The sequence below is a fragment of the Sorex araneus genome, chromosome X, assembly GCF_027595985.1.
Source record: "Sorex araneus isolate mSorAra2 chromosome X, mSorAra2.pri, whole genome shotgun sequence".
Taxonomy (NCBI): domain Eukaryota; kingdom Metazoa; phylum Chordata; class Mammalia; order Eulipotyphla; family Soricidae; genus Sorex; species Sorex araneus.
In genome coordinates, this window is record NC_073313.1 from 73988593 (window position 1) to 74002364 (window position 13772).

Sequence of the window (13772 nt, forward strand, 5' to 3'; positions counted from 1 at the left end):
TGCTGGGGATTGAACCCAGGTTGACCGTGTGAAAGGCAAACGCCCTACCTGCTGTGCTATAGCTCCGGCCCCAATCCTAGTATTTCAAAAGAAGATTGATCCATTCGAACCAAAAAGTTCAAAGACAGACCACGTCTTTGGGAGAGGAATGGGGAAGGGTGTCATGTGATCTACTAATGAATGCCAAGCAGCCAGGATCTGCTTACTTTAGTGTTAAGAAACAGGACAGTTGCCAGTACAGTATTGCCCAAAACCTCGAAATAAGCCCAAGCAACTGCCATGATTTTTGTCTGGAGAACCAAGACTACTCAGTGGTGAAAGCATCATATTCACTAAATCATGCTGTAGAATTGGATCTGCATGCTTTGGGCTGTCCCCTAAGGCTCACCGACAAATTCAAAACAGGTTAAGGAATACCCTAAGTGTATAAAACTCCCAACTTGAAAACAAGACCAGAACTTCTTGGTGTGAGTTTTGGCCATTGATCTCCTTAAAACATAACAAGAAGCCCCCGCAATAAAAGGAACAAGTTGAACCATTTTAGAGTTAAAAGGAATAAAAAAAGCACGCCCTCTGCACAGCCCAAGAAACCACCAAGTAAGAAGAGGGTAACCTTGAGAAAGGAAAAGATTTGATTTGCCCACCGAGTGTCTGGCAAGGAGGTGGTGACCAAACTGACCAATGAAGTCCGGAGCAGAAATTCCTATAACTCAGTTCAAAAGTGGGCAGAAGCCCTGGGTGTTCCATCGCAGCCGACCAAGGCTTCTCGTGCTTCCTTTGCTGCCTCCCTCCAAAGTGCGTATTCTGGCAAGCCACAGTTGGCTGCCTTCCCAAATCCTGGGCCACTTCGGGAGGATCACAGGGGTTGGTGCAAGTTGCCTGGTGATCAGCAGCTTTCAGCTGCGACTCAGATGCCATTGTCCAAGCAGATTTTCACCTGTCGATATGCAGCTGGCCCCACAGGCCCCACCGCACCCGTCCGCGTCCCAGGTTTGTGATCTGTGTTTTGTTCCCCTCTCTTCCACCAGCTTGGGCTTCGGCCATCCTGGGGCTTTCTTTGTACTTTCTATTTGTGTTTGTGTCTATTTTATCTTATTTCCCCGAGAGCCTTGGCAAATGCCTGGCTCAGCTCGCCAACCTCACCGTCGCCCTTTATCTTTCGGGTCTCCGTACCGCCCCATTTTGGATTGCGACGTTTGCCATTAAGCCTTTGGGGAATGCAAGGTGGTGTGCCGCGGTGGAGGGTGGCGGTGAAAAGTCATTTGTGAGTGCTTGTCAGTCTGTGGGCTCAGCTCCTCTGGAAGTTCAGCTTGTGTGCTAGGGGAGGGAGTTTACAGGGGAAGCGGAATCTCCGAGCTCCAGCCTGAACTTTACACGGGTCTCAGGTTACTTTCTATAAATGGAAGAATCTCTGAATCATGAAAACACACGTTCCTCTTAGAATCTTGCAGCACTCTGTGCCAACAGCCTTGCTGATCTACCAGTCCTGGATTAGCCGTTTTTTATAGGGAAGACCCGTTTCATCCTTGGGAGCCCTTTCTTGGTCGCTTTGTGACTGTTGGCAGGGTGGGAGGCGGGTAGAGGGCTGGAGTGAGGGCACTGCAGGGTGACGGATAGAACAGTCAGAACTGATGGTCTTGAGTGAAGTGAAAAATCACTAGATCACATTTAGAGAATGCAAGTTTCCCTGCGCTTTTCTTATCCCAGCCTTCACAATCACTGCCCGTGCCTGCTGATCTAGCTGTTTGTCCTATAGCAGTTTCTATTCAATTAAGCATGCCGCCGACGGGGCAACATTTAATTAGAGACAGTCTTTGGATCTGGAGGTGTTCTTTGGATTTCCAATAGTCCTTTGATCAGGAGATTGAGAGTTGGGGTTAATATCACTGGAATTTCTCTCTCAAGGCAAGACAACACAAAATGCCCTGCTTTGTGAAGGAAGCTCTGGTGAAGGAAGGAGACAGCTTAATCACTTCAGAAGATGCAGTAAAAGCGGAATCTGATAAGTGCAATTTCAAGGCTTATTTTAGAGTTAAGACTATAAATTACACATCAAGATTCTTTTTCCTCGGCTCGTTATAATGGAGTGGCTTGGGAACCTGAGCAATTTGACCACTGAATACATTGTATCAATTTTAACTCCCAAGCTTAATACACTGCAACTACCCTCAGACACACAGTGAACCCCTCCTTGCACCTAGCCCTCCAGCTCTCATACGGAAATCCTGAATTTTGGAAGCATATGAATCCCTGAGATTTTGATGAAATGCACCTCTTTCACTTAGGAGTTAATGTGACCTTTTAAAGACTGGTTAGCTGTTGAAAATACTAGTGCTTCAGGGAAGAAAATTGCTTTGGGTTGGTGTTCAGAGAAGGTTTTAAATCATTGTCTAGTGTTCAGGTGGGGCTGGGGGAGAGGGGATGCATTTCCGACATACTGCCGCTGGCCCAATTTTCAGATGTTGTTTTTTTTTGGGGGGGGGCTACACTCAGCACTGCCAAGGGTTAAGGCCTGGCTATGCTCAGGGGACCATATGTGGTGCCAGGGATCAAGTAAGGGTCAACCTTGAACTTTGCCAGGCAAGTGTCTTACCCTCAGGCTTACTATGTCTCATGCCATCTAGGTTTTTTTTTTTCCTTTTTGGGTCACACCCGGCATTGCATAGGGGCTACTCCTGGCTCATGCACTCAGGAACTGCTCCTGGCGGTGCTCGGGGGACCATATGGGATGCTGGGAATCGAACCAGGATCGGCCACGTGCAAGGCAAACGCCCTACCTGCTGTGCTGTCGCTCCAGCCCCTTCAGTTTTGATTTTCAGTAAGGTTTGTTCTTTTTTGTTTGACGGCCACAGCCAGTGGTGTTCTGGGATCAGACCTGCCTCCCAGCTTGGGAGCCAGTTTAGTGCTGGGGATTGAATCTGGGGCTCTCACAGACAAAACATGCTCCAAACCGCTGAGCCATCTCCTCTATTTGTTTGAGTGAACATTTTTCCTTTCGTGCGTGCATTTTTTTAATTTAAATTTATTTTGATAGAGTTGTTCACAGTAATTCATTACATTGAATATTCAAACACCAGTCCCATCACCGAGCACCTTCCCACCACCATAAGAGGAAAGTGTGGGAAGATTGTTGGATTTCATCCTGGAGCCATTTAAGTCCTTATATAAGAGATTACAAGCATGTATGTTCTTCATGTTCTTCGGAGCAACAGCACAGGGGGTAGGGTGTTTGCCTTGCACGCTGCCTACCAGAGTTCAATTCCTCCTCCCCTCTCAGAGAGCCCAGCAAGCTACTGAGAATATCCTGCCCGCACAGCAGAACCTGGCAAGCTACCTGTGGCGTATTCGATATGCCAGAAACAGTAACAAGTCTCACAATGGAGACATTACTGGTGCCCGCTCGAGCAAATTGATGAGCAACAGGATGGCAGTGACAGTGATGTTCTTCGGAGGGGTGGTTGGAGTTCGGGGCCACATCTATTGGTGTTCAGGGACTGTTGACGTTGTGCTCAGAAGTCACCCCTGGGAGTAAGAGATCATATGAGGGACTGGGGATTTGAACCCAGGGATGCAGCTGCTGGCGCTGTATGCAAGGCAGGTGCCTTCCTTCCTGTACCATTTCTCCAGCCCTTGAGCAAATAACTTTTCAGTTTCTTTCATAGCCCACCGAATATCCGACCAATAAAAATAATGCTGCATATCCAGGATGGCATCCGTGATTTGCTGCCACCCTTAGTAGCTGCCAGTTGTATGTGGAGCTGTGCATTACCAGCGATCTGCATAATCAGCAGGAGATTAGCCTGAGGTAAATTTTACCATTGAAAGAAAACTTCATTTTCTGAGCCTGTTAAAATGGATGGCTCACCATTTGAGGGTTATTTGTGTATTTGCCCTCTCATAAAGCAGGTTTAAATTCCTTTACGACTTAAAAAATCCGAGGCTGCTCTTGGAGAAACTTGTAAGTAGTTAGGGGCTAAGTCACAGAAATCCTGTAGCCAAAAATTGCAACCCTGGCTGCAGATTAGGATTCTCACCTGGGGAGCTTCTTAGAAAACGGAAATTAAGTATAACATATTACACAAGGGGCCAGAGCGATAGGACAGTGGGGAGGGTATTGAGGCTGGCCTGTGTTGGATCGCTGGCATCCTGTATACCCCACCCCCACCCCCATCACAAAGCACCTCCAGAAATAATTGCTGAGCATCTGGGGGTGTGAAACCCCTCCCCCCAAAAAAAACAATCCCAAAATAAATTAATTGAATATTACACAAAAGATGGGGCATTTGGTATTAGGTTTCAGCCCAAAATGAAGGCGAACTGATCCTTGGCTAAGTGATCGATCAATTTGTTTGTGATTCCAGGATGGAGGGAGGGCCTGTGATGATCCTATGGAGACACTACAACTGACTCTCTGATTCCACTTGATTCTCTCCTGGGCTGGAGGGGGTGTGGGGGGTGTGGGCAGCAGGGGCTATTGCTGGCTTTGATCTCAGTCGGGACCCCTGGTGGTACCAAGAATAGACCCTGGGTGGGCTGCATGTAAGGAAAGCCCTTGTACTCTCTCTCCAGCTTTTTGTTCACCATTTCTTACTGAGTTGCTGCTGTAGAGGCAACGAAAACAGAATTTGTATTTTGAACGGCATCCTCTGTTCTTGGTTTTGTTTTCCTCCTGGCACTCTCTTTTGACTAGCTAAGGCTTGGAATTTTAAGATAATAGTAATTTAATGGCAGTATTGTTTCACTCTGATGTTTTATTGAGAGACTGTGTGTTTGTATAAATGGTTTGAGTTTTTAAAAACAATATTCAGTTTATAGAAGAACTGTGAATCAAGAATACAAAGGGGCGCTTTTTATCTTGAAAATGAAAATGGTTTTCTCTGTTAATTCAGGCATTATTAATATGTGTAGAAATGTGTTTACATACTTTCTACTGTAGTGAATATTTTAATGAAAGGAGACTCAGGCAAGTAACAACAAAAAGAAACACCCCCCCTCACCATCGCCCTGATCCCTTGGGCCGGGGTTGTGGCTTAGCAATGAAGACACTTGCCCTCCACTTGTGACACTGGGTTCAATTCCTGGCATGGGTAAAATTCAAGCCTGGTTGTCCTAAGGATATTTGGACGGGAACTGGAGATGCTTTTGAACACAGACACTCTTGGTGAGTGTGGTGAGTGTGTGTGTGTGTGTGTGTGTGTGTGTAGGTGGGGAGGGTGACAGGGATTGAGCCCAGGGCCTTGCCCCTGGCAAGTCTCATGGCATCACTTGGTCTCACAGTCGGCCTCTTACTGAATTCAAAGCTGAAATCCATTATGAGATGGCCGGACTCCTTCCCGCCCGCCCCAGGCTGCTTTGCATGCCGTCCACCTGGGAAATAAACACTTCTGTCTCCTGCTCTGGCAGAGGCACTCATGTCAACCCACAGTCTCACTCACTAAAAACCACTATTTTAACACTCTCCATCGGCAGCAAGTGGAAAATGACAGTGAATTTACGCAAGGTTAGCCAGCACCATTTTTCTCTGAACCACACCACGCTACAGAATTGCAGTGAATTCCAGCTGAAATTGCAGGCTCCTCAGAGCTGAGGATGAAACAGCTGCAGAGGGCGTCCCTGATGTCAGCCTACCCCAGCCCCGCCACGGTGGTTCCCGGCCCACAGCTGCCAGCGCTGAGGAGACCCGACCCGTTTTCCCCCAGAAGCCTTCAGGAGTCGCACTTTCTATCACTTCTCTCTCGGGCCCCGGTTCCTGATCTGACAGTTATCATGGCCGGGCTCCGCGCCCCTGCCCATGTTACTGCCCAGCCATCTCAATTCATTTTCTCCAAATTACTGGAGATAAAAGTCCCGGAAACCTTCTTCGAAGAAGATCAGAGCGGTGGGGGAGTGCTTTCCCAATCCCTCCGTGCTGCTATTCAAATGTGGGGATTTCATCCAGCTTTTGTGTACCTAGGGAGCCTCTGACGCCCAGCGCTTCCTTTTGATCTCTGGGATGGAATGACCTGTGGGCGGAGGAAGATGAAGCCAGTTCCTGATCAGAGTCCCGCTTATTCTCTTTTAAGCGGTGCCCTGTTCACTGAGGGGTGTGGAACAATCCGTACCAGGGCGCGGGACACATCCCGTTCCACTGACCCCTCCACCTCTCCGCTTTGTCTTCCCCCTTTGAACCTGAGCGAGGTGAACACTGGCCTATAGGGTCGCTCCTCCGTGCATCACCTGAACCAGCGCATCCCAGATTGGGTGCAGGGCACAGCTCCCACCTGCCCCCGCCCCCCGCCAGACCAGGTCGGGGAGAGCGGGCTCCCTGCAGGCCTTGCAGAGCCGCGGCTGTGGGCATCAGGATGTATAATCTGTCTTTCTGTTGAAGGGCTTGTTTACCGGCTTCCAGGAACTGTTTGCAGGTTGCTCTGCTCATGGGGCGCCTTGTCCTCGCCGCGGCCCTGGCCTGGCTTGGCGCAGGGCTGATCTGCAGGGACTCTTTCCAGACGGTCGTGGCCAGAGTATCCCATGGGCCTCCGCCCAGGCCAGAAAAGGCCTCAGCAGCTTCTGTACACGTAGTCGAAATTAGCCCCACCTCTGGATTGCGTTCTCTTTGCTGCGGATCCCTCTTGGATTTGGAAGGACCCCCTCCCCCTGCAGAAACAATGATTTCATGAGCTTACATGAGAATGTTACGGCACATGGTCAGTAGTGACTCCATGACAAGGGTGTGTGTGTGTGTGTGGTGGGGGGGGGTTATTTTTTGTACTATAGACATTTCTTTTCCCTGAGAGATCTATATCAGGCCCAAGAATTCAGCCCGCGTTAAAAATAGCAAGTTCTAAGCAGTGTCCAAGTTTTAAGTGCTCTTGCTTCAGATGATTATGTAGCAAATATAGAGACGGACATCATTGATCTTAAAACTAGATTATCAAAAGGAAGGGACAGCTCTCCGGCTACATAGTTAAGAAGATTTTATTAAGGGGCTGGAGTGATAACACAGTGGGTAGGGCGTTTGCCTTGCACGTGGCCGACCTGGGTTCGATTCCCAGCATCCCATATGGTCCCCTGAGCACGGCCAGGGGTAATTCCTGAGTGCAGAGCCAGGAGTGACCCCTGAGCATCGCTGGGTGTGACCCAGAAAGCCAAAAAAACCCCATTTTATTTATTTATTTATTTATTTATCTATTTATCTATTTATCTATCTATTTATTTATTTATATTGGTGTGTATGGAAGGTGAATCACACCCAGCTGTGCTCAGGGGTTTGTCTTGGCTCTGCCCTCAGGAATCACTCCGCCACTTGGGGGACCATATGGGATGCCAGGGATTAAACCCGGGTAGACAGCATGCAAGGAAAACTGCCCACCTGCTGTGCTACTGTTCTGGCCCACTTAAGATCATTTTAAACTGGAGAATTATTCTTTAGAGGGGGGAGGCGGACACACCTCCCAAGCAGTGTGCAGGACACTCGGGTCTCACTTGTAATTCTTGGCAAATCTGGGGGATCCACCTGAGGGTCCAAGGCCTGCAGTGCCAGTGCCAGTGGTGTCTGTGCCACCTGAGGGCTACACCTTGCCAGTGTCTGGGGCCTCTAGGGGTACACCCCAGATGCGCAGGGAAACATGCGGTACCAGGCATTGAACCCGAGTCAAGTAGTATATAGGACCAGGTACATGCTAACAGGTATATTATATTGCTCGGCGTGAGAGTTTTATAGTAAGGGGGCCAGAAAGTTAGTACAGTGGGGAGATGCTTGCCTTACAAGAGGTTAAGTCTGGTTCCTTCCCTGGCACCCCGTATCCCCTGAACCCCATTAGGGGTCATTCGAGCACGGGGCCAGAAGTAGCCCTTGAGCCATGCTGGGTGTGGTCCCACCAATGCAACTTAAACTTTTTTATTTGTAGAAAAAAATAGATTTTTTTTTTTGCTTTTTTGGATCACACCCGGCAATGCACAGGGGTTACTCCTGGCTCTGCACTCAGGAATCACTCCTGGCGGTGCTCAGGGGTGGGATGGGATGCTGGGATTCGAACCTGGGTTGGCCACATGCAAGGCAAACGCCCTACCCGCTGTGCTATCGCTCCAGCCCCAAGAAAATAGATTTTTAAAAATCAAAGTAAAAGTTTTTTGAGGCTCATTGTACATCCTGGAATTTGACCTGGATCTATCTGTACTCTCTCTCTGTCTCTCTCTCTCTCCCTCTCTCTCTCTCTCTCTCCCTCCCTCCCTCCCTCCCTCCCTCCCTCCCTCCCTCTCACTTGCTCCCTCCCTTCTCATTTCTCTAAGTGAATTTGTTTAAATGAAAGTATTTTACTTGGGGGCTTAGAGTCATATTTCAGCAGGAGGGTGTTTACCTTGCATGAGGCCAAACTGGGTTTGATCATGGGCCCCCAAGCTTACCAGGAGTAATTCCTGAGCACCACTGGGCATGATGCTAAAATGAACAAAAACCAAAACAAAACAAATTTTCCTTCACCTAAAAAATAAGTTAAGGGGCTGGAGCGATAGCACAGCGGGTAGGACATTTGCCTTGCATGCAGCCAACCCAGGTTCAATTCCCAGCATCCCATATGGTTCCCTGAGCACCTCCAGGAGTAATTCCTGAGTGCAGAGCCAGAAGTAACCCCTGTGCATCGCTAAAAAGCAAAAGAAAATAATAATGAAAGTTAAAATAATAAAAGTTAAAAAAATAAAAGCCAGTGGAGACAAATAAGCAGATACTGTTTTCTCTCATTTTTATGGAATTAAATATCACATCACTTTAGATGTTATAATATATAGTACCATTAAGGAAGAGTCACCAGATTAGGAAACAGTGGGACCTGTTTAAATAAAATAAATTAAGTGGAAGTCAGCCAATGAATTTGTGAATTCAGTGAATGACTCTACTTTTAAAAACAGAACGTGGGTTTGAGGGCTCTGTGGGAAAGGAGACGTTTGGACACTAGAGCCCAAGAGATTGGAGGATTGTCTTCTTTTTTCTTCTTTTTTTCTTTCTTTCTTTTTTCTTTTTTTCTTTTTTGGGCCACACCTGGCGATGCTCAGGGTTTATTCCTGCCTGTGCACTCAGAAATTAATCCTGGCCATGCTTGGGGGACCCTATGGGATACCAGTTATTGAACCCAGGTTAGCCGCCTGCAAGGCAAATGTTCTACCCGGTGTACTATCTCTCCAGCCTTGAAGATTGTCTTCTTGGAAAAACCAAAAGATCAATGGCAGCCGTAGGAAGAAATCCCTGATCATTCCATTAACAGAAGCGGAAGCGTCTCCCCTCTGCTTCTGATCTGTGTGCTTCCAAGTAATTATTTTGTGTTGGAAAGTGCTTTGCGTTCTGCTTGGTGCTGACGGGGAAAGAAATGGACATGGTTGGCCTCCATGGTTGTCGTCGAGTGCATTAGATCCTCCCAGCCTGACCTCCCATAAATGAGCGTTTTGCTGCGATGCCTGAAATCCTGCGGTTGAAAGAAAATGAACAGGAAAATAGTTTCTCTGGCACACTTAGTTTTTTTTCAACTGCACTTATTTCTGAGTATATTCATATTCTTGAATAATCGTGATGTGTAAAAGGTATGAAAAGGGAAAATAGCCGCAATTTTACAATAGCCATTAGCATTTATTACTTCAAGTTCTAAGTGGAATGTATTCTTTTGTAAGATTTCCAAGTTAAAAGCCGAAATTTGCCACTAGTCCCATCCTCCTCCTCCTCCTCATCATCATCATAATCGTGTTGTCATGTCGTTTCATGCCTCCCCATCCCACCCTTCATACTTACTCTGCAAAGGAATTTTGCTCTCTAAGGCCAGTCATTGGGCCTGCGAATTCCTTCAAGGTCCATTTTTTGCTGGAACAATTCTAGTGGTCAAAACTCGCTGAAAGATTAAGAACCGGTGGGGTTGGTGACATCAGGGCAAAAGCTATTGTGCACCGCCCCCCACTCCATTGGCTATGGAATGGGGGCTGGCCCAGGGTTCTCCGGGCTCCCCTTTCCCTCGCCGCCTAAGTGAGGCTCGCAAAGGCAGGACTCCTTGTTTCTGAGCTAAATCGTTTTCGAATCGCAGGCTTGGGCTCACAGCAGTTGGCGCAAGGCACGGTTTTCCTAATCTTCACCCAGCCAGCTGCCCAGAGCTCCGTGGAGTTTTAATGTCCAGCAAGGTGTTTCCTTTCTCTCTCTTGCTCTCCCTCCCCTTCATCCCTTCTGCTCCCCCATCCCTCTTTCTCTCCCTTTCTTTCCCTCTCCCTCCATCTCACCCTGTCTCCTCTCTCCCCTTCCTTCTCCTCCCCTCTCTCGCCACCCTCTCCCCTCCCCCCCACCTCTCATTTACCTCTCCCCCTTCTCTGCCCCCTCCTTCCCGGTAGTAGACTGACAGCCAGACATGCTTAGACAGGAATTGTGTATTTGGTAGAAGCCTGGAGACATTTAATGAAAAACTGACTCCCCACTCTTTCTTTTGGTCAGTGTGTCGGGGAAGAGAAGCGAGTTGGGACACGCACGGTGTTCGTGGGCAATCACCCAGTCTCTGAGACCGAAGCCTACATTGCACAGAGATTCTGTGACAACAGAATCGTCTCATCCAAGGTAAGTTGCTGTTTGTAACTCACGCACATAGCAAGTGAGATAATGCATTGCTATCTATCTGTGTTTCTGAGGGAGCAGGTGCATTCGTATGTGCCCATGACCCTGACTTTATGCCATTTCTATTTCCAATGCTGTTCCACTGAAAGGCATTATTTCGGGGCTTTACCCAGGGGTGTTCATGTCTCCCTCCTGGCTCTGCACTCAGAGGTGATTTCTGGGGGGCTCTGGAGACCGGACGTGATGCTGGGGATTGAACCCAGGATTGCCATATGCAAGTCCAGCGCTCTGCCTGCTGTATGACCACCCCCATAGCCTGAGAGGCATTTTCTGGAAGTTACAACTTGGTCTTATTAGAGCTAGAAAATCATTCCTTGCCTTTCATTATGGACTGGAGCGATAGCACAGCGGGTAAGGCATTTGCCTTGCACATGGCCGACCTGGGTTTGATTCCTCCATCCCTCTCAGAGAGCCCAGCAAGCTACTGAGAGTATCCTGCCTGCACGGCAGACCCTGGCAAGCTCCCTGTGGCATATTCGATATGTCAAAAATAGTACCAACAAGTCTCACAATGGAGACATTACTGATGCCCCCTCGAGCAAATTGATGAACAACAGGATGACAGTGCTACAGTGCCTTTCATTATGGCTCACAGCGCCTGTTGATTTAAGAGTTTAAGTGGGAATTATTTACTTGCTCAGAGCGTTCGGAACTGTGCTGAAGTGGAGAAACTAAGCTGTAAACAGTTTCTTCCCACTCGTTTCTCTTCCCTAGCATGCTGACCAAGACAAAGAGAGGGGACGGTCAGTTTTTTGTGGTGCTGTGACATTTATTTGCGTCCCTTTCTGTGGGCATACTGGGCCGTAATGAGTGGCCACGTGACGTCAGAGAATCATTCCACCTCAGCGTAGTAGGTGCTGGGAACCACAGAGTCTGGACACGTCTGTCGATTCCCAGCACCACTGCATATGGTCCTGAGCACAGAGCCAGGAGTCAGCCAGGAGCACTTCCGGATGTGGCTCCAACATCAATCCAATAGGAAGTTGGTTTCCTTACAGAAGAAGGAAACTGTCTTCTCAGCTGGAACTTTCCTAGCATGTCCTTGAGGTGGTGACTAGATGGTTCTTTCCCTGGAGACTCCAGGGCGCTGGTAGGACCCTGGGCAGCCACGAGCCTGCTTTTGGCCCAGGAACATAAACTCAGAGAGAAGTGCAAGTTGCCGCCTCCTGGAGCTTCCACTTCAACTTTCCAGGTGGAGAGAGCAAGCAGAGAAGCGAAGTGAGGGCGTGGCATGGGGGCCAGGCAGCCAGCCAGGAGCAGAACCGCTTGGGTTAGAATATTTTCCAGAGAATCGCTGTTTTTCCTTTTTCTTTTATTTTACCTTTTGGGTCACATCCAGCGAGGCTCAGGGGTTGTTCCTCCTGACTCACGCACTAAGGAATGACTCCTGGCGGTGCTCGAGGCACCCTATGGGATGCTGGGAATCGAACCCAGGTCAGCTGCGTGCAAGGCACATGCCCTACCCGCTGTGCTACAGTGCAAGCCCTGAATCACTGTTTTTAATAGGATTCAATAAAATTAGAAAAAAAAATATAGGGTGTACTGCAGAAGATGGTTGAGGGGCGCTGCCCTCAAAAGGTGACTATTGTTTTGTTTATACAGACTTTACATTTTCCCCTTTGACTTTTTATTGGTGTGTGAAGACTTAGCACAGCGGTAGGGCATTTGCCTTGCACACGGCCAACCCGGGTTTGATTCCTCCGCCCCTCTTGGAGAGCCTGGAAAGCTACCAAAAGTATCCCACCCGCACGGCAGAGCCTGGCAAGCTCCCCATGGAGTATTCTATATGCCAAAAACAGTAACAACAAGCCTCACAATGGAGACGTTACTGGTGCCCACTCAAGCAAATCGATGAACATCAGGATGACAGTGACAGTGACTTTTTATTGAATTTCTTCTGGGTTTTGAGGCTGTGCCTGATAGTGCTCAGAGCATACTCCTGGTTCTGTGCTCAGCGGTCACTTCTGGGGGGGAGACCGGGCCACCTTGTGTAGTACTGTGGATTGAACCCAGGCTGGCTGCCTGCAAGGTGAGCACCTTATCCTCTGGACTGTATCTGAAGCCCTATGTTTTTACATTTTACAATTTTTTGGTGGCGGGAGGGAATGGAGCCACATCGGCATTACTCAGGGCTTTCTCCTGACTCTTCATTCAGGAATCACTCCTGGCAAGGCTTGGGGGACCCAATGGGGTGCTGGGCATCAAACGGGTCAGTTGCTTACAAGGCAAGAGCCCTACCTGCTGTACTGTGACTCTGGGCCCAATGTCTTAAAGGAACACGGAAGACTCAGTTTTAATGGAGATGGACATGGAGAGTATCATGCTGAAATAGTCAGAAGGAGAGTGACTGATGTAGAATGACGGCTCTCATTTGTGGGATATACAAAAGCATAGTATGAGACTAATCCCCAAAGACTGTAGAAACACAGGCCAGGAGGATTGGTATACCGTTGGAAGCCTGCCTCAGGTGCTGGGGGAGAGGATGGTTAGGATAGAGAAGGGACCACTCTGGCAATGATAGTTAGAAATGAGCACTCAGCATAAGAGTAGGTAAAGGAACAAACATGATAACCTCCCAGTACCTAGATTGTGAACCATCATGTCCAAAATGTGGGAGGAGGGGAGAGGTGAGAGAGGAGAGAACAGAGAAGGAAGTGCCTGCCCTCGAGGCAGGCTGTGGGAGCGGTTAACGAGAGGCATGCAGGGGACATTGGTGGTGGGAAATGTGCACTTCTGGAGGGATGGAATGACTGACACCCAAGCATGAACAGCTTTGTAACTGGGTATCTCAAGGTGATTCAATTAAAAAGATTTCTCTATTTGTATTGAATTGAATGGCATTTCTCAACAGAGTCTGATGCAGGCGGGCCCCCTGGATATTCAGAGGGGCCGCAGGTAGAAAATCCCGTGAAACTGGGATCCTGGTGTGAGACTAGGGAGGACTGGTGTGGGATATAGGAAGGAAGCGTGGTTGGAAGGAGACCACGGTCAGAACAAGATTGAGAAACCCTGGAATAGAAGAACTGCTGTCAACACAGTAGAATCTGTTTCTTTCTTCAGTAACCTGGAGCTCAGGGGCACACCTAAAGATAATTTTGAAACAGATTTCCATATAGCCATCAGTGCTTAAGTATGTGCATTAGAAGCCAGGAGAAAG

The 13772-nt window shown here is 48.4% G+C and overlaps 1 protein-coding gene across 4 annotated transcripts in view; it reads left to right on the forward strand.

The window, feature by feature from the left end:
- Positions 1-13772, forward strand: part of ATP11C (ATPase phospholipid transporting 11C) — a 219872-nt gene that overhangs the window by 100907 nt on the left and 105193 nt on the right. For all 4 annotated transcript variants that reach the window (XM_055121800.1, XM_055121798.1, XM_055121797.1 and 1 more), the window contains exon 2: positions 10439-10558. In XM_055121800.1, coding sequence (XP_054977775.1) covers positions 10439-10558 — 120 coding nt within the window. The remainder of the gene's footprint in view (positions 1-10438; positions 10559-13772) is intronic.